Source organism: Pygocentrus nattereri, chromosome 18, assembly GCF_015220715.1.
Source record: "Pygocentrus nattereri isolate fPygNat1 chromosome 18, fPygNat1.pri, whole genome shotgun sequence".
Taxonomy (NCBI): Eukaryota; Metazoa; Chordata; class Actinopteri; order Characiformes; family Serrasalmidae; genus Pygocentrus; species Pygocentrus nattereri.
The window spans coordinates 1,523,055-1,544,225 of record NC_051228.1 but is presented as its reverse complement, the minus strand read 5'-3'; the positions used below and the strand labels follow the sequence as shown (position 1 = coordinate 1,544,225).

Below are 21,171 nucleotides of genomic sequence, written 5' to 3'. Positions count from 1 at the left end.
GTCAGTTATGTTTGTTGTATGTGATGACTTCACAGAGTCCCCACAATGCAGGCTTTGGTTAAATATGTGTAAATGAGAGAGATGTTGGGAAAATACTCTCAGCTAGGATAGTGTCCCCACAAGTCACATGGTCACAAAATGTGTTAAGCGTCCTCACAAAGAATGTTTAGGCCTTAATGTGTGTAAGCAGTGAGGAAACATTACATTTGCATATCTCAGTGCATGTTTTGAGTTTTACAAAGTTGTAACATGTCTTCTGCTTTATGTTTGGTCCAATGTAATAGAAGTGTTATTTGTATATAGGAAGTCTGTCTTTGAATTTCTTGGTTAATTTCTCAATGTACCATATTTGAACAGGTCAGGGAGGACACAGTTTCCAAGAGTAACATCAAAGAGAGTCAGCCACCATCCCCGTTAGAACCTGTTCTATCTACTTGTTCCTCAGCAAGTGATCAGGTAAGCCTCTTTTGGTCATTGACAGGTGTTCCTTAGATGTGAAAACAGCCAACTTTGATACATGTTGCTTTACGATATATAAAATTAGAAAATGAAAGGGCAAAAGTATGTCGTGAGCAAGTTTGGAAGTTCCAGAACGTCATATTTTGTCAGTTATGTTTAATGTATGTGATGACTTCACGGAGTCCCCACAATGCAGGCTTTGGTTAAATATGTGTAAATGAGAGAGATGTTGGGAAAATACTGTTAGCTAGCCTAGTGTCCCCACAAGTCACATGGTCACAAAATGTGTTAAGCGTCCTCACAAAGAATGTTTAGGCCTTAATGTGTGTAAGCAGTGAGGAAACACTACATTTGCATATCTCAGTGCATGTTTGAGTTTTGCAAAGTTGTAACATGTCTTCTGCTTTATGTTTGGTCCAATGTAATAGAAGTGTTATGTGTATATGAAGTCTGTCTTTGAATTTCTTGGTTAATTTCTCAATGTACCATATTTGAACAAATCAGGGAGGACACAGTTTCCAAGAGTAACATCAAAGAGAATCAGCCACCATCCCCGTCAGAACCTGTTCTATCTACTTGTTCCTCAGCAAGTGATCAGGTAAGCCTCTTTTGGTCATTGACAGGTGTTCCTTAGATATGAAAACAGCCAACTTTGATACGTGTAGCTTTATGATATATAGAATTAGAAAATGAAAGGGCAAAAGTATATCGTGAGCAAGTTTGGAAGTTCCAGAACATCATATTTTGTCAGTTATGTTTGTTGTATGTGATGACTTCACGGAGTCCCCACGATGCAGGGTTTGGTTAAATATGTGTAAATGAGAGAGATGTTGGGAAAATACTCTCAGCCAGGATAGTGTCCCCACAAGTCACATGGTCACAAAATGTGTTAAGCGTCCTCACAAAGAATGTTTAGGCCTTAATGTGTGTAAGCAGTGAGGAAACACTACATTTGCATATCTCAGTGCATGTTTGAGTTTTGCAAAGTTGTAACATGTCTTCTGCTTTATGTTTGGTCCAATGTAATAGAAGTGTTATGTATATAGGAAGTCTGTCTTTGAATTGTGTCCTGGTCACAAAATGTGTTAAGTGTCCTCACAAAGAATGTTTAGGCCTTAATGTGCATAAGCACTTTGAGTGACAGATGTAAGCATTATAAAGCCTGTCTAAATGTCCGATTTTAATGTTGAAATCTTTTACCTCAGTCTGTAAGTTTTAGAATTCAGTTTCTTAATCTTGTTTACTGTTTGTAAATACATTTTGTATGTAATTAAGGACCAATTTTATTCCAACCAAAGATGAAAATCCAGCAGATAATCCAGGTCAATGTCTGGAGCTGAAGATTTCTGATTTGTCTCATTGTGATTCTAAAGTGTCAATATTTTTATACATAAACAGAGAACTTATCTTTAAATTACGTAGCATTTCTTGTACTTTGGTCACACTTGCTGTCTATTTGTACCATATATTTACAGAGGACTGGAAAGAACACAATATCAGAAAACAGTGCTCAAGAGAACTATCAGCTGTTGCAATCAGGACCTGTTCTGTTTGCTTGTTCCTTAGCAAGTGATCAAGTAAGTCTCTTGTGGTCATTCCCAAGTGTTTCTTAGATCTGAAAATTGCCAACAAGGTTGAAATTGAATTTAGCATCTTTACAGTATATGTAGAATTAGAAAATCAAAGGGGAAAAGTATATCTTGAGCTGTGATAATTAGACGGTCATAAAGTGTGTTAGGCGTCCTCAAAGTATTTTTGACCTTGAATTCATTTTTTTTTTTTAATTTTTGTATTCACTGTTGTTGAATGGAACTATTGATGTACCTCATTAATGTAAGCTTGTCACAGTTATTACATAAACGCTAAATTTATTTGACATGATCACAATTATGTAAGTCATTAGATTTCACAGTCATTGTTACAAAAAGCAGAATTTGAACTGGGTGCATTGTGGTGAGGAAATAAATATACTTGATGACATTATGAGGCTTATGAAAACAGTTATGACTTAGAGTGAGTAATGTTTGTTTTGGTTAACAGTGCAGCTAGTTCTAAAGTTTTTAGCATGTATGATGGCAAAATTCGTTTTGATGATTTAGTTCTTTGTGGGAAAAACTCTACTCATAATTCTTTTCATAACTTATTAATCTGTAGACACTTGTGAGTATGTATATGCACACAACAGTGTAATTTATTATTTAGCTACTAAGCAAACACAGGTTAATCAGCTAATTCAGCTACTTTTGGCTTGCATACAGTGAACAATTAAATCATTAATCACTATTATTTGTATGACAAAAGTGATCATGACGGGCCAAGATTTAACCACCTACTTTCTGAAAATCTGTTTAAAGTATGGAGTTGAAGCCTTTTGATTGTTCTCATTCTTGTCTAAAGGATAATATTCTTAAAGGGGTTTTTGTTCAATTGCATAGCATCTCTTCAGTTGTGTACTAATTCATGATTTTGTAAAATTGTACCATATATTTGCAGAGGTCTAAGAAGGACACAATTTCAGAGAGCAGTGCTCAAGAGGACTGTCTGCCATTGCAGTCCAGACCTGCTCTGTCTGCATGTTCCTCAGCAAGTGATAAGGTAAGTCTCTTGTGGTTATTCACAAGTGTTTGTTAGGCATGAAAATCACCAACTCTGAATTTTCTACAAGTGCTTCTTAGAGCACAGTACAGATTTTGCTTACTTTAAGGTCATTTTCATACTTGACTAACTTGTGTGTGTATACTTGTCAGCCTAAGTTATATACTCAATACTGAAATTGTGTAGGATTTTAAGCATACCTTGGGCTTTGCAAAGTATGTTTTATCATTATCTCACATTTTAATTCCAAAATATATAATATTACAGATGACAGAGTAGGACACAGTTTTGCTGTTTTGTCAAAGAGAATCATTAGCCACTGTCATAGTCAAGACTCCTTCTTGCTACCTGTTCTACCTATTCATGTTCAAGTCTCTCGTAGTCATGTACATTTGAACTTTACAGATGAGAAATTCCAATCCTGAGAAGATTGCATGGGTCACCCCTATGTCTCGTCAGTCAGAGCCTCTGAAGGATCACAGCAACAACAGCAGTTCTGGGCAGGTACATTTCTTTAAAAGTCATTAGTTTTTAAAAGCTTTCTGAAGTTGTAATCAGGACATGGGCTCAGCTGAACTTTTGAATGACAAGAAGTTTCTAATTACAGTATAGCACACTAACAATTCAGAATGAATGAACTTTCATACAATTCTGAGAAGAAATGTTAGAACGTAATATAGGCTCTCATATCAATGCACCTTCCCAGTCTTAGTTGCACAAATGTAACAGGCTGAAGTTAAATCATTCCATACAGTATTAAATCTACCGACAATTTAACTATGTTATGAGCATGCTTCTTTTTTACATTGATTTAACTCTGCAACTCCCTCAACAATGTTGTATGTTTTTCTTCTTTTATTGAAGAGTTCTTCGTCTGGAAATACTGATGACGAGCATGCGCGTGTACCTAAATTAAGAAGGACTAGAAGTATTCTAGTAAGTATTTCATATTCATTCCAATGCAGATAAGTTTCATTAGAATATTAATTCATAGCTTAAAATTTCAATTAATTTATGGGCATGTGCCAGTATAATGTATATGCAGTATATTGCAATGTTAAAGACACACAGTAACGCTATTGTGAACTTCAAAACATTAAAAAAGCTGCAGGCCATAGACACACAACAGCCATTATTTAACAAACTCTCACTGCCACTGCAATGTCGTGCTATGAGCACATGTTAAGGTTATTACACACCAAGCAAGATGAGGGAAAAAATTCACAATATTCAGATGTAGTCAGCAATTTATTATTATTATTAAAAATTTATTTTTGTTATATCTTCTAATTTCTATGGCAAACTGTGACATAATATAGGATGTTTATCACAATCTGGAATCGTGAAAGGAGAAGTTTTTAACATTTCAGCAGTTAAAATAGAGCTTCATGAAATATTTCGCACACCTCATATCTCCATCAATCTGTGCAAATAAGGTAAAGTAAATGCTCTTTACAGAAAGGGGTAAAAGTTTTGATCTTTAGTTGACTTAATATGATATCTCAGTGGAATTTATGTCTGGGTATTGACTAAGGGGCATTCCATATCTAATTTTCATTTTCTTTAGACGTAAGTATGCTTGATTTTGTATTTTCACCTGTTCTGTTGCTCTTTGATCAAATTGAACACCAGGTTTACTTCTAAACTGATTGGGCTGATATCCTCCTGTGAAATTCTCAAATACACCACTGAATTCCTTTTTGCCAATGCCTCTTGCAGTGAGCCAAGTCATGCCCATACTTTGACACTAGAATCACTGAGACTGAACATGGGTATGATGTTCATTCTGCAGAATGTAGTGACTGTTTTACTAGACATCCTAGATCTTCCATAATTTGTACATCAGGTAGTATGGCACAAAACTAGAAACTAATTCACAGCTCTTTTCAGAATTGTGTAATTTTATTCTTGTAAAATATTTCTTTGTATATGCATAATAGTTTGGGGAGGTTGGGAGCATGAAACTGTCCAAAATCTTTTGGTCTGCTAAAAGCATTAAGAGTTCCTTTCACTGGAACTAAGGGGCTGAGCCCAACTCCTGAAAACAACCCCACACCACCACTGCCTTTGACGCTTTGCACCACTGCCTTTGACGCTTTGCATTGCACTTGGTGATGTAAGGCTTGGATGCAGCTGCTCGGCCATGGAAACCCATTCCATGAAGCTCTATACGCTGTTCTTGAGCTGATCTGAAGGCCACATGAAGTTTGGAGGTCTGTAGTGATTGACTCTGCAGAAAGTCGGTGACCTCTGCGCACTATGCCCCTCAGAATCCGCTGACCCCGCTCTGTCGTTTTACGTGGCTGACCACTTTGTAGCTGAGTTGCTGTCGTTCCCAGTCGCTTCCACTTTGTTATAATCCCACTGACAGTTGACTGTGGAATATTTAGTAGTGAGGAAATTTCACGACTGGACTTGCTGCACAGGTGGCGTCCGATCACAGCACCACGCTGGAATTCACTGAGCTCCTGAGAGCGACCCATTCTTTCACTAATGTCTGTAGAAGCAGTCTGCAGGCCTAGGGGCTCGGCTTTATACACCTGTGGCCATGGAAGTGATTGGAATACCTGAATTCAATTATTTGGATGGGTGACTGAATACTTTTGGCAATATGGTGTATATTATATTGGAATCCCAATTCAGTAGTCATGTGTCTTTCAGCAATCCATGAAAAAAGTAAATATTCAGAAAATCATGCAGGAGACAAATACTTGTCATATAGGCTTGGTTTATGAATTTGCCTTTTAATTTCTGATGTTCTGATGCATTTCAAAAATTACCCTTGTAATATTGATTTTTAGATGAGAGGGTTTGTTCCTGAAGATTCAGATGAGCTATTTGATTCTACTTTAGACAGTGGAGAGGAGTACGTCCTTGACTCTAGAGATGAAGGGAACAAAAGTAGTTCAGAGAGTAGTACCTCCCGTAAACCAGTGAAATGGAGGTGTCTGTCTTCTGTGGATGAAGCTACCCCCTCTAATCTTGTCCCTCATAGCACATCTTCAGGTGTCATGGGTGTTACAGAGAGAAGCAACCTTGAAGTTATGGATCTAAATAAAAGTCCTGAAGTGATAGAGAATGATGGAGTCTGCAGCAGTTCTGAGCCTGTTAGGACCACATACCTTATCATTATCAAGTACAGATATCTGATAAAGTGGCCGATAGGTGTACACAGCAACACTGCTGTGCCTGTTGCATTGGCATAGGTCAGGGTCACTGGTATGACAAGTTAAATGAAACAGTTGGTATGAAAGCTATGCTGAAAAAAATTCTCTCTTAAAACTGTAGCTGTGGAAACAAAACTCACTAAGCAGCAACAATGGCAGAGCCAGGCAGGACACCTTATTTCACTGTATTTCTTACCTGATTACATGTCATCAGAAAAACAGGAACATCTTCTAAATTATCTGTCTTTTACATTTTTGCACTGAATTAATTAAAGGAATAGTGTAATCTAGTATAAATAAAATTGTCATTCAACACAAAATAAAGATATGAAGTTAAATCGCCTAAACCTCATGTTTTAGTGACCACAGTGAACAGATTTTATATTATTTTTTGCCACTGGTCATTGCTTAAACGGACTATATGACACATTTAATTGTTTTTTTTTTTTTCTTGAGGTCTACTTATTACTTGAGTGGTCAAAATCATTTCTACATGACCATTTCCCAACCCAGCCTCTTTCTTTTAAACAAAATTAAACAGGTTTTTGTTTCTATGCCTCTAAGATTGAAATATGATCAGTTATCTCTGTTCAGATTAGATTGTGCTTTGCACCTCATTCAGAAGTGAAAGACTTTTTAGAACCTCAGTGTAAATAGGCAGTAAGCTGAATAGGTTGGTTCCGGTGATGCAGAACCTGAATTCAAAACTGGCTGTTCTTGCAGCATAGTTTCCATATATTATGGAGCCCTGGAGGGGACGGAGGAAAAAAAATAAACTTGAGAGAACATTTTGCAGTTCGTACACACGTTTTTCTTTTATTTGTGGTTACGATTTCTTAAATCGTTCCCTCATTTCTTTTAATCGTGGTCATGTTTTCTTTTTAACTCAACATGCGTTATTTGGTTTTTTGATTTGTGCACAAAGTAATGTAATAGACACAAGCTGCTAATATGTCCCTGAGACTGTCTGACTGGTTTTTATATGTTAGAGTGATGAGATAATGAACAGAAATGCTCATTAGGTCTGATTGTGATTTGGGTAGTTAAGGAAAAGTGTAAGTGTTGAGGAAAGTGTAGTTCTCCTTCACAGCAAATGGCCCACGGTGTTTCTGCTCCTGCATCAAGCTGCAGTGTTAGAGACCATCACACAATTACAGGACAAAATAATCAGCATTTCATTTCATTTACATCTAATCCATAGATCTATTAATCTCTCTCGCCATTTGACCTCATCCCACATGAACGTTTCTGTGTGTGTTTGAGTTTGTTGAAATGACTGATCGTTTCTTCCTGTAATTGTGTGATGATCTCTAACACCACAGCTTGACTTTTCAAGCAACGTGTGAGCTACAGTTAGTAATGGTACACATATGTAATGCATCTGTATAGTATGATTACTGATAAAATGGCCAGACAGTGTTAATACGGGGTACTAAACTGGCAGATCATTTTAAAGCCACAAATTGTCAGAAAATTGATTTTTAACACTCCTAGTATACTTTGTTCTTTTGCTGTTGTTTGTCTTATTAACTTTTGTGAGTGATGATTATCAGCGGTTCTTATGCTTGCATCTGAAGTTTTAAATACCAATGTAATGTCCACACAAAATAATTTTAATAATTTCTTGTGAGAGTTCAACAACATGATTGAAACAGTTCAACAAATTCACTATTTACTTAATCACTGTTCTGTGTTTTCCTTTATAATAATATTTATTTCTCATACTTAGGTAAAACACATGTACAGAAAAGAAGAAAAGCTGTTGAAGTGATTGAGATCCAGGCCGTGGAAACACACCTGAAAAACTTTATCACTTCATGCCGTGTCCCAGGGAAGCTACCTTGCGAACAGTGCAAAAGAGCTGAGCCTTCAGCGCTTAAAAACAGAGATTGGCAGAGTGTCAAATTCTATGTTCACAAATGCGTTGTGGCTTACAAGAGAGATTTGAGCCACAATTTGTATTTTTTTTTTTTGTTTATTTCATTTGAAAAACATGTAAATACACTGATAAGGCATAACATTCTGACCACCTGCTCGTTTCTACACACTGTCCACTTTATCAGCTCCACTTACTGTATAGCTGCACTCTGTAGTTCTACAGTTACAGACTGTAGTCCATCTGTTTCTCTGATACTCTGTTACCCTGTTCTTCAGTGGTCAGGACCCCCATGGACCCTCACAGAGCAGGTACTATTTGGGTGGTGGGTCATTCTCAGCACTGCAGTAACACTGACGTGGTGGTGTTGTGTTAGTGTGTGTTGTGCTGGTCTGAGTGGATCAGACACAGAAGCGCTGCTGGAGTTTTTAAACACCTCAGTATCACTGCTGGACTGAGAATAGTCCACCAACCAAAAATATCCAGCCAACAGCGTCCTGTGGGCAGCACCCTGTGGGCAGCACCCTGTGGGCAGCACCCTGTGGGCAGCATCCTGTGGGCAGCGTCCTGTGACCACTGATGAAGGACTAGAGGATGACCAACACAAACTGTGCAGCAGCAGATGAGCTGTCGTCTCTGACTTTACATCTACAAGGTGGACCGACAAGGTAGGAGTGTCTAATAGAGTGGACAGTGAGTAGACACAGTGTTTAGGGGGCTAACAAAGTATCAGAGAAACAGATGGACTACAGTCTGTAACTGTAGAACTACAAAGTGCAGCTATACAGTAAGTGGAGCTGATAAAATGGACAATGAGCATAGAAACAAGGAGGTGGTCAGAATGTTATATCTGATTGGTGTATACGTGTAAGAGCTGACTTTTCCAAATAAAAAATAAAAAGGTTTTGGCACACTGTTCACAATCGCATTGTTGCTTTCATGTGTTCTAAATTTAAAAGGACAAAAATAAGTTCAAGTTTTGTAGGGCAGTGAAAATGGTATATGGGCATGTAGTAGTTCTTTGTCCATTGAAGCTAAAAACTGTCTAAAGCGCTCTAGACTAAATCACAGTGCTATAGACTAGGATTGTGTTATGTGAATACAAAATACATTTATTTGACTGGAAAAAAAAGGAATAATTTGTTAAACCAAGATGGCTGTCTTGTGTATGCACTTAAAGAAACTACAAATATTTTGAGTTACATTTGGAGTTTAATGATTTTAAATGTCCCCCTGATGTTATTTAACTGATCTGTGTGTATGCAAATTCGGTCCCAAGTACCGTCCTCAGGAAGTTATAATAATCACAGAATTTCTGTGTTATGCAAATTTAGTCCCAAGTCCCCATTTGGCAGAATCAGAACACACTGGGAAACTTACTTGGTTAAATCAAAAATCTGAGATGATCTTGGTGTTTCTTAATTTTAATTATACTTGCATGATTTTTTTCATGTCTGTAGGACCACGGGAAAGTGGTGTCCCCGAATAGCATGTCCCTGACTGGTGTCCCCCTTAAGAGATAATTACAAGTATAGGTGTGTGTGTGTGTGTGGTGTGTGTGGTGTGTGTGTGTGTGTGTGTGTGTGTGTGTGTGTGTGGTGTGTGTGGTGTGTGTGTGTGTGTGTGTGTTTGTGTGTGTGTGTGTGTGTGTGTGTGTGTGTGGTGTGTGTGTGTGTGTGTGTGGTGTGTGTGGTGTGAGTGTGTGTGTGTGTGTGTGTGTGTGTGTTTGTGTGTGTGTGTGTGTGTGTGTGTGTGGTGTGTGTGTGTGTGTGTGTGTGTGTGGTGTGTGTGTGTGTGTGTGTGTGTGTGTGTGTGTGTGTGTGTGTGTGGTGTGTGTGTGTGTGTGTGGTGTGTGTGTGTGTGTGTGTGTGTGTGTGTGTGTGTGGTGTGTGTGTGGTGTGTGTGGTGTGTGTGTGTGTGTGTGTGTGTTTGTGTGTGTGTGTGTGTGTGTGTGTGGTGTGTGTGTGTGTGTGTGTGGTGTGTGTGGTGTGTGTGTGTGTGTGGTGTGTGTGGTGTGTGTGTGTGTGTGGTGTGTGTGGTGTGTGTGTGTGTGTGTGGTGTGTGTGTGTGTGTGTGGTGTGTGTGTGTGTGTGTGTGTGTGTGTGTGTGTGTGTGTGTGTGTGTGTGTCTGCTGCTGATAAAGATGATCTTATCTTATCTTAAGGACCATTTTACCACACAAGAATCATAGAGGCATGAAGTGCTTCTAAATAGAACCATTGTCTTTGCTAAGGAACCTTTGGAGAGCCAAACTAACTATGTAGTTCTAACAGTCACGGTTCACCACTGAGTCTGGACAGGTGGCTAAGGAGCCTGAAGGAAAACACAAGAACATCTGGTTCCCTCACACAGAACACTGGACCAGAAAGAAAGAAAGGAAGGAAGAACAAATAAGTGAATGAATGAATGAAAAAATACAGAATGCATGAGTGAGTGAGTTGTCAATATGTGAATTTGTACACAGGACAATGAATGAATGAATGAATGAATGAATGAATGAATGAACGAATGAATGAATGAATGAATGAATGAATGAATGAATGAATGAATGGTCATTTAATGGAATGGAAAATCATTTCACTAAAGAAAGAAAGAAAGAATGATATTGAACGAACAAATGAATGAATGAATGAAGGAATGAATGAATGAATGAATGAATGGAAAATCATTTCACTAAAGAAAGAAAGAAATAAAGAAAGAATGATATTGAATGAACAAATGAACGAATGAAGAAATGAATGAATGAACGAATGAAGAAATGAATGAATGAATGAATGAATGAATGGTCATTTAATGGAATGGAAAATCATTTCACTAAAGAAAGAAAGAATTAATGATATTGAATGAACAAATGAATGAATGAACGAATGAATGAACGAATGAATGAATGAATGAACGAATGAATGAATGAATGAATGAATGAATGAATGAATGGTCATTTAATGGAATGGAAAATCATTTCACTAAAGAAAGAAAGAATGATATTGAATGAACAAATGAATGAATGAATGAACGAATGAATGAATGAATGAATGAATGAATGAATGAATGAATGAATGGTCATTTAATGGAATGGAAAATCATTTCACTAAAGAAAGAAAGAAAGAATGATATTGAACGAACAAATGAATGAATGAATGAATGAATGAATGAATGAATGAATGAATGGAAAATCATTTCACTAAAGAAAGAAAGAAATAAAGAAAGAATGATATTGAATGAATAGATGTAGGAGGGAACGAATGAGCACTAATGGAGTATTGCACATTTCACCACACAACGAACCACATAAGCATGATATGGTTCTGTGTAGAACTCATAGTTCTAAATAGAACCATTGCCTTAAGTAAAGAACCTTTGGAGAGCCATACTAACTATGTAGTTCTAACAGTCAGGCAGGTTCAGCACTGACCTCCACTGAGTCTGGACAGGTGGCTAAAGAGCCTGAAGGAAAACACAAGAACATGTGGTTCCGTCACACAGAACAACGGACCACTCAATGCAGAACGCAGCATTAATAACTGTTGATTAGAGCTTCATTAGGTTCCACTGTGGTTTCCTGCTTTCTGACTGTATTTTTAATGTAAGGTTCTGTTGGTAACACTTTACTGTAAAGTGCTGTTTGTAAGGCTACATGATACCTACATAAGCTTGTCATGACAACTGACATAACGCTACATAACTGTCTATAAATGCTTATTACAACAGGTATCATCTGTTATAAAGGCTACTTTAGCTGACTTTGATCAAAATTGGCGACGTAACCTTTATAAAGAATGACGCTTATTGGAACAAGCATTTATAAACAGTTATGTAGGGTTATGTCAGTTGTCATGACAAGCTTATGTAGGTGTAATGTAGGCTATGATAAATGAACAGCGCCCTACAGTAACATGTTACCGTTTTGTTTTATAAATGTCAGTCTTTGCATTTGGTTCTTCATGTGCACTCTTAAAACAGACGGTTCTTCAAGGGTTCTTTAGTAAAGACAATAGTTCTAGAGAACTATAGAACTATAAACATTTGCATGCTTAAGTGATTCTTTGCGTGGTGAAATGTTATAAGCTTGAAATCGTGACAATAGAAGAACCCTTTTTGGTGCTATATGAAACCCTTTCTAAAACAGGTTCTCTATAGAACCATATATATATAACATTCTCAATCAATCTGAAGAACCTTTCACCATGCAAAGAATGGTTTAGGACGCAAAGGGTTCCTGGCTCTATATAGAAACATTGTCTTTATTAAGGAACCCTTGAAGGACCATCTTTCTTCTCAGGCATGATTTAAGGCGGAACTGGGAAATTAGAACAAGAAGCTGGCGAATGAGAAGCGACTTCAGCCTCGTAAAAAGTCGAACGTGGAGAGATGGAGCTCTTATATAACAGCACACGCTCTACAGATAACAGCACAGAAAACCGCACCCCACCACCCTCAGCTCCCGTCTCCTTCACTTACTGTACATCTGATATCATCACTCCATCTCCAAAACAGTCATTTTACAGGAGAAGGAAAAACTTTAACCTACAAAGAAAGTCAGTGTAAAAAGATTTTTTCCTACACACAATTCCAGTGAAGTTGGGACGTTGTGTAAAACATAAATAAAAACAGAATATGATGATTTGCAAATCCTTTTCAACCTACATTCAATGGAATCCACTACAAAGACGAGATATTTAATGTTCAAACAGATAAACTTTACTGTTTTTGCAAATATTCACTCATTTTGAATTTGATGCCTGCAACACGTTCCAGAGAAGTTGGGACAGGGGCTTGGATGGCAGCAGATGTTGCTCCAAAACCTGTATGTACCTTTCAGCATTAATGGGGCCTTCACAGATGTGCAGGTTACCCCTGCCATGGGCACTAACACCCCCCCCCCCCCCCCCCCCCCCCCCCCCCCCCCCCCACCACCACCATCAGAGATGCTGGCTTTTGAACTTTGAGCTGAAAACAATCCGGACAGTCCTTTTCCTCTTTGGTCTGGAGGACACGACGTCCATGATTTCCAGAAACAGTGTGAAATGTGGACGCGTCAGACCACAGGACACTTTTCCACTCTGCGTCAGTCCATCTCAGATGAGCTCGGCCCAGAGAAGCCGGCGGCGTTTCTGGGTGGTGTTGATATGTGGCTTCGCTTTGCATGGCAGAGTTTTAACCTGCACTTGTAGACGGAGCGACGAACTGAGTTCACTGACAGTGGTTTTCCGAAGTGTTCCTGAGCCCATGTGGGAATATCCGTTACAGAATGATGTGGGTTTTTAATGCAGCGCCGCCTGAGGGGTCGAAGGTCACAGGCATTCAGTGTTGTTAGCGACAAAAAAACACATATATATTCTAGATCGTTGTGCTCTGAGCTCTATGGCAAAATGTTTTGCATATCTTTGTAAATTCAAGATTGTGCTTTACAAATAAAAGATTTGCTGAATATTGAGATTAATTGGTATATTGAGTTTCATCACACTTTCTGAATGTAAGCCTGCTGTGCTTCCTGAAAGATCCTTCAAGCTCTCTGTGATGTGTTTTTATCATGTGGATGTTGAGTTCAGCAGAGAAAAGCTCCCCCCCCCCCCTCTCTCTCTCTCTCTCTCTCACTCCCTCTCTTTCTCTCTCTCTCTGTTTCTCTCTCTCTCCTTTCTCTCTCTCTCTCTCTCTCACTCTCTCTCTCTCTCTCTCTCTCTGTTTCACTCTCTCTCCTTTCTCTCTCTCTCTCTCTCTCACTCCCTCTCTTTCTCTCTCTCTCTGTTTCACTCTCTCTCCTTTCTCTCTCTCTCTCTCTCTCTCTCTCTCTCTCTCTCTCTGTTTCACTCTCTCTCCTTTCTCTCTCTCTCTCTCTCTCACTCCCTCTCTTTCTCTCTCTCTCTGTTTCACTCTCTCTCCTTTCTCTCTCTCTCTCTCTCTCACTCCCTCTCTTTCTCTCTCTCTCTGTTTCACTCTCTCTCCTTTCTCTCTCTCTCTCTCTCTCTCTCTCTCTCTCTCTCTCTCTGTTTCACTCTCTCTCCTTTCTCTCTCTCTCTCTCTCTCACTCCCTCTCTTTCTCTCTCTCTCTGTTTCACTCTCTCTCCTTTCTCTCTCTCTCTCTCTCTCTCTCTCTCTCTCTCTCTGTTTCACTCTCTCTCCTTTCTCTCTCTCTCTCTCTCTCTCTCACTCCCTCTCTTTCTCTCTCTCTCTGTTTCACTCTCTCTCCTTTCTATCTCTCTCTCTCTCTCTCTCTCTCTCTCTGTTTCACTCTCTCTCCTTTCTCTCTCTCTCTCTCTCTCTCTCTCTCTGTTTCACTCTCTCTCTCTCTCTCTCTCCTCTCTCTCTCCTTTCTCTCTCTCTCTCACTCTCACTCTCACTCTCTCTCTCTCTCTCTCTCTCTCTGTTTCACTCTCTCTCTCTCTCTCTCTCTCTCTCTCTTTGTGTCTGTCTCCGCCCACTGCAGACAGATGGAGATGGGGAGGGGACAGGAGCAGGAGAAGGGGAGATGGGGGGGGGTTTAAAAGGCGAAAGCGAAGCAGAAGCTCCGCCATTTCAGTCGCTCAGAGCAGATTCACTCCGCTGTGCAGATTCAGCACGAACAGCTCCAGGCTTTCACTGATCAGCTGGACGAGCGAGAGGGCGAGACACGGCTGCAGCTCGAGGACAGCAGGAGGAGGAGGGGGGTGACAGAATAGAAGAAGGGGGACGGGGAGGTAGGGGAGGGGGAGTTAGGGAGGTACGGAGGGGTTTTCGGTGGGATTTGAGGGTTTGTAGGGGTCATGGCGTGGCCGTGCATCGCCAGGGCGTGCTGCATGGCCCGATTCTGGAGCCAGCTGGACAAGGCCGACATCGCCGTGCCACTGGTCTTCGTCAAGTACTCGGAGGCATCGGAGGAGACTCAGCAGCTGCAGAAGGATAGGGAGCGAGAGCGGGAAAGAGATCGGGAAAGAAATCGTGAGAGAGATCGGGAGAAAGATCGAACCCGAGACAGAACCCGAGACCGGCTGCAGGAGAGAAGTCAAGAGCGGGATCAAGAACGGGACAGAGCTCGACAGGAAGTGACCCGGGATGGGCGCGAAGAAGCTGCCGGGTCTGTCATGCGGCAGGACTTCAAGGCGTGGAAGGTTCGGCCGGAGCCAAGCTGCAAGCCGAAGAGCGAATATCACAACCCAGAGGTGCCCTTCGACAGCCAGACCCAATACCGGCAGGACTACAAGCCTTGGCCTCTGCCCAGGAAGGGTGACCACCCTTGGATACCCAAACCGGCACCGGAGAGTGGCCTGGAGAAGAGCCAGACCGCCGACAAGGTGCAGGAGAAGGAGATGCTGGTGGGAGAGAGGAAGAAGAGGCAGGCAAAGAGAGTGGAGAAGGAGAACAAGGTCACCACAGGGAAGGAGGGGTCAGGGGAGGCCCCCGTTAGCGTGGGAAAGGGAAGGGAGGCGGTGGACGCTCTTAACAGGCAAATTAAGGAGGAGGTCACTGCAGGAAGCTCATACAGGTGAGCAAGTGGATTGCATCTAACTGTAGTTTATGTTCTTTTTGACTGAAATCCAGTTGTTGTCCTCACAGTGATCCAGATGTTGTAGGGAAATCTGTAAATAGTGTCGACTCTTGCTGCCCAACTGTGATAATCTGGATGATAGAAAGAAGAATTATTATTACTGATAAGTGGATCAATCCAATTCCATGGTTACACTACACACATGTCCATGGTTACACTACACACATTTCCATGGTTACACTACACACATTTCCATGGTTACACTACACACATTTCCATGGTTACACTACACACATTTCCATGGTTACACTACACCCATGGGTGTAGCATCTATAAATTTTAATCCATTGTTAGCTACATGCTACATTAGCTTTGAAGCTGGAGTGCAAACACTTAAGAAGTAAAGTCAGCCTGAGAATTTAATGATTCAATGTGTGTGTGTGTGTGTGTGTGTGTGTGTGTGTGTGTGTGTGTGTGACGCAGCAGATCAGCTGTGTGTTAATCTGTCTGCGTGCTGCTGTAAGGTGCAGATGGAAGGAGTGCCACAGCTGGGTTTAGACCAGCAACGTCACTGCTATCCCCAGTGTGTGTGTGTGTGTGTGTGTGTGTGTGTGTGTGTGCGTGTGTGTGTGCAGAGACCCAACAGAACGTTAAATACAGAACCTTAAAGGGCCCATATGTGGAAAACTGAATGTAAACAACACAGTAAACAGTCCGCAGTGCATTCAAATCATACATTTCCTCTATGTAGATTATCTGCGTCTTTTAGTCAGTAGAACTGACCTAGTGCTGCTTGAGTGAAGGGCAGTAACAGGTCTTCTAACTGATGATTTCTTTCTAAATAAATGACTGAAAAGGGGTTTTAGAGAAGTAGTGTAATGAAATAGAGTAGTGAGATTACTTTTTTCAGGAAGTAATCAGTAAAGTAATCTCATTACAGTATGAGAGAAGTAAATAGTAGCTTGTTTGGAGAGCTACCCCAACAAAAACAACTAAATATAGTTAAATTATCCAAATGTACCATTCAGTCCCCAATCAATACAACCCATATATGGAAGCGATGCAGCAAATACAGGCCACTTATCATAAATACATCAGTTTAGCCCCGCCCATTTGAAGCCTTAAGGAGTGTTTCAGCCTTGACTGCCTTTTGAATGAAGCGTAACACAATGTAAGAATATTGTAATAGAACTTTGCCCAATATTGGATGTTTTTCTGCCTGTTTTGAGTAATAATATCTACATATACAAAGAAATAACACATAAAATGAAATGATCTGTTTATGGAATAAGATGATTCTTCAATAAAACCTATAAAAAAACAGTCAAAACAAGTAAAAATGTTTGGAAAAAGGTTGAAAAGGTTTATAATATTCTTGTGGCAATCTTATAATGAGCATTATCAGATATATTGGCCAAATGTAAGATGATTTTAATGTTTACAGAAATAATGTTTACAGTTTTTCCCACTCCAACAAAAAAGGACTGAGCAAAATGCAGAACCGAATACTCTTAAAATCAGGGGTTCTTTAGTAAAAGCAGTTGTTCTATCCATTTAGAACCATTTTATGTTTGAATGGTTCTTTTCACAGTGAAATAGTTCTTTGGATTGATGGCGTTGTATGTGGTTCTATATAGCATCAGAAGTATATAGCATTGACACCAAAACAGTAGAAGAACCCTTTTTGGTGCTACATAAAACCAGACACAACACATTCTCCGTCATTTCACCATGTTCGACATAGAACTCATCTGAACAGAGTCACTGCCTTTACTAAAGAGCCTTAGAACTGTCTTTTTAAGCGTTTACAAAAGCCGTGAATAGTATTCGTAAGACTTACAGTGGATCTAAACAACACGGCGGGTTTGGCTCATTAAAAACGTGCTTCGCTTTAAAGCCCCTGTTGTTTCTCTCGTCTAAAAATAGCTGAGATTTCGTTCTTTTTTGCTCCAAATCGCTTCTGCCTCCTTTCTTTTGTTCTCTTGGCGTCTTCTCCAGCCGTCAGCACTTGTTTTTGGAAGCAGCTGCTTTCAGGGAGCTGAAACCTCAGAGCCTGTCAGTTCGCCTCCTTCAGTTCGCCATTGTGACGGGAAGAAAGGAGAGCTGATTTGATTGACAGCTGCCTCTGGAAATGTGCCAGAGAGGGATCTTTGGAGATGTTTCCATGGTTTGTTGTTTAGAGAACCGTTTTTGTGTGAAGAACCCTTTTGAAGCTTGAAGGATCTGCACATCATATATAGATTCTAGGAAGTACACATGCCTGGCGGTTGCTAGGCAGCTGCTGTGGTGTTCCAGGTGGTTGCTACGGGGTTAAGAGTGGTTGCCATTGTGTTGCTAAGTGGTTAAGTGTAAAAAATCTCAGGTTAACTACTAACTTTATTTGGCCGTCAGGGGAATCAACCACTCATGCTTTGATGTTCAAAAAGAGGCGAAAAAATACATCACACTAGTCCTTCTGGAAGTTCTAGATAAGTCACAGACTGTAAATTCGAGTCGTAGTCTAAGCAGGTTCCGGTTAGTTGTTAGGAATGTTCTATGTCAGAACTCTTTACTCTTTACAAGCACAGTTATTGGATGATGTCTGTTAAAAGCTTCAGATTAAACATTAGCTTAGCGATTCCATGTCATTAGAAATCTACCACCTAATTATTATTTTTTCATTGTTAAGTGAATTGCCATGCCGTTAATTTGAGCTCTTACGTCATTATTTTTAGATATTACGTCATCTTGAGGTGATTAATATGCTGAGTCATTTTGACGTTTTCTCGTCATCAAAACTTTCGCATTATTTGTTGGTATGGTTATAGGTATGATTATATTTATTTATATTTTCATCTCAAAAGCATAAAGCATCTCAGAATAATGAAAACATTTCTCAAATTAATGATTTAGCGTCTAAAAATAATGACATAGTTTCACAAAATAAAGACTTAGTTGTATAAAATAATGTGGTAGTATCTCAAAATAATGAAATAGTTTTTCAAACGAATGAAATAATATCTCAGTAATGACAATGAGTATCTCAAAATGATGACTTAATATGTCAAAATAATGAGATAGTATCTCAAAATGATGACAATATCTCAAAATGATGAGATAGTGTCTCAAAATAATGACCCAGTATTTCAAAATAATGAGATAGTATCTCAAAATGATGACTTAGCATCTCAAAATAAGGAGAGTATCTCAGAACAATGACTTAGTATCTGAAAATAATGAGATAGTATCTCAAAATGATGACAATATCTCAAAATGATGAGATAGTGTCTCAAAATAATGACCCAGTATTTCAAAATAATGAGATAGTATCTCAAAATGATGACTTAGCATCTCAAAATAAGGAGAGTATCTCAGGACAATGACTTAGTATCTGAAAATAATGAGATAGTATCTCAAAATGATGACTTATTATCTATAAGTCAGATAGTATCTAACGGTATGACATAGCATTGCAAAATTATGATTATGTTATGGTTTAACTGGTTTGAGGAAAGACCACACCTGAAACTCCTTCTCACTTCCTGCTTCCTACAAATACCCATCCTTCAATCCTCATCCTGGCGACGGGATTTCGGACCCCACCTCCCCTTCTCCTCTTCTTTATCCACGCCTGCACGCATCTCCAGGGTACTGGGGGTGCAGTGTGCTCTCAGCAATCTGCTCCCCTCCTCTCCTTATCTCCCTCCACTCAAGGCGTGGTCTGCATTCACTCCTAATGGAAAAACAATGATTAAGTGCTGGTTTCTTCATTTAAAGTGGCAGGAATGGGCTTCTGCACAAAGCTGCTGACCTGCTGACCTTTAGCTTTATGGCACTGTGATGGCAGCGTGGCATGACACAGCGAATAACAGCAGGTCACAGGACGACGGGAGCACCGGCTGCTGCTCCTGGAGTTAAAGGCCTGTGGAACGTCAGGGAGGAGACGGCGCTGCCGTGTGCCGATGCAGAGAGCAGGGAAGGTTGTAAGCTAACAGGTTTAGCGCTCTTTAGCGAGGTGGAAAGAATGGGTGCATGTGAGCGTCTGGTCTCCAGCCAAGCTCGCCTCCAACTCCACACACACAACCACGCCGGGCTGTAACGTAGTGTTTTATCTGAAGCTTTAACAGCAGCTTCCAAGAATACCCACGAGCACAAGTGTTCATTCAGCAAATTAACCACGAGATGTTTACAGTAATTACTGCAATTTAATCATCGCTGCTGTCGGAACAAAACCTCAAATCTCAATTTTTGTCGTTTTTCAGTTTTTGACATCATTTGAAAAAGCCTGTTGTCCTTCGCATTCTCCGTAAACTTCTTCATGATGAACGGACCGAAAGAAGTGGCCCAAAATGACTTGGAAAGACGTCTGGTTCCATTGACTTATATTAAAAGTGAAGTAGCTTTCTTCCTTCTCCTGTAAAGGGACCATTCTGGAGATACGAGGTTTTGTTCTGACAGCAGCGATATGCAGCCTTATTATTAGTGAGACGTGTAATGAATTACATTCATATTCACTTTTACATTCTGTATGGAGGTGGTCCAGTCTGCACTTCTAACTTCTTACTGTTTCAATGTCAAAAAATGACAGGAACAGCAAAAATTAATGTTTGATCCTCAAATGAAGCCCTTTAATCTTAAAATGATGTTTAACTGTTCAGTGCATGAGTGTTTACCACTTACAGGCTGATTGTTTAACATTAAATGCATGGATGGGTACTGTAAACTGCATTTAAGTATTACATTCTTAGTTGTTTGAGTGCATTGGCATTTAACGTTAAAGTCACTGGTGTTTAACTCTTAAATGTGTGGGTGTTTAACTCTTAAGTGTGTGGGTGTTTAACTCTTAAGTGTGTGGGTGTTTAACTCTTAAATGTGTGGGTGTTTAACTCTTAAGTGTGTGGGTGTTTAACTCTTAAGTGTGTGGGTGTTTAACTCTTAAATGTGTGGGTGTTTCACTCTTAAGTGTGTGGGTGTTTAACTCTTAAATGTGTGGGTGTTTCACTCTTAAGTGTGTGGGTGTTTAACTCTTAATTGTGTGGGTGTTTAACTCTTAAATGTGTGGCTGTTTAACTCTTAAGTGTGTGGGTGTTTAACTCTTAAATGTGTGGGTGTTTAACTCTTAAGTGTGTGGGTGTTTAACTCTTAAATGTGTGGGTGTTTAACTCTTAAATGTGTGGGTGTTTAACTCTTAAATGTGTGGGTGTTTAACTCTTAAGTGTGTGGGTGTTTAACTCTTAAGTGTGTGGGTGTTTAACTCTTAAATGTGTGGGTGTTTCACTCTTAAGTGTGTGGGTGTTTAACTCTTAAGTGTATGGGTGTTTAACTCTTAAATGTGTGGGTGTTTAACTCTTAAGTGTGTGGGTGTTTAACTCTTAAATGTGTGGGTGTTTAACTCTTAAATGTGTGGGTGTTTAACTCTTAAATGTGTGGGTGTTTAACTCTTAATTGTGTGGGTGTTTAACTCTTAATTGTGTGGGTGTTTAACTCTTAAATGTGTGGCTGTTTAACTCTTTAAGTATGTGGGTGTTTAACTCTTAAATGTGTGGGTGTTTAACTCTTAAGTGTGTGGGTGTTTAACTCTTAAGTGTGTGGGTGTTTAACTCTTAAGTGTGTGGGTGTTTAACTCTTAAATG

At 39.7% G+C, this 21,171-nt stretch overlaps 1 protein-coding gene and 1 long non-coding RNA gene across 3 annotated transcripts in view; both read left to right on the top strand.

The window, feature by feature from the left end:
- Positions 1-589: 589 nt before the first annotated feature.
- Positions 590-3,552, top strand: LOC119265972. The gene is made up of 4 exons (XR_005131798.1): positions 590-1,057; positions 1,935-2,036; positions 2,953-3,054; positions 3,460-3,552. It is a non-coding gene; the product is annotated as an uncharacterized LOC119265972 (long non-coding RNA).
- An 11,243-nt stretch (positions 3,553-14,795) lies between these two features.
- Positions 14,796-21,171, top strand: part of map6a (microtubule-associated protein 6a) — a 26,075-nt gene continuing 19,699 nt past the window's right edge. For both annotated transcript variants that reach the window (XM_017682521.2, XM_017682520.2), the window contains exon 1: positions 14,796-15,556. In XM_017682521.2, the coding sequence (XP_017538010.2) occupies positions 14,838-15,556 (719 nt within the window). In that variant the 5' untranslated portion in view covers positions 14,796-14,837. The remainder of the gene's footprint in view (positions 15,557-21,171) is intronic.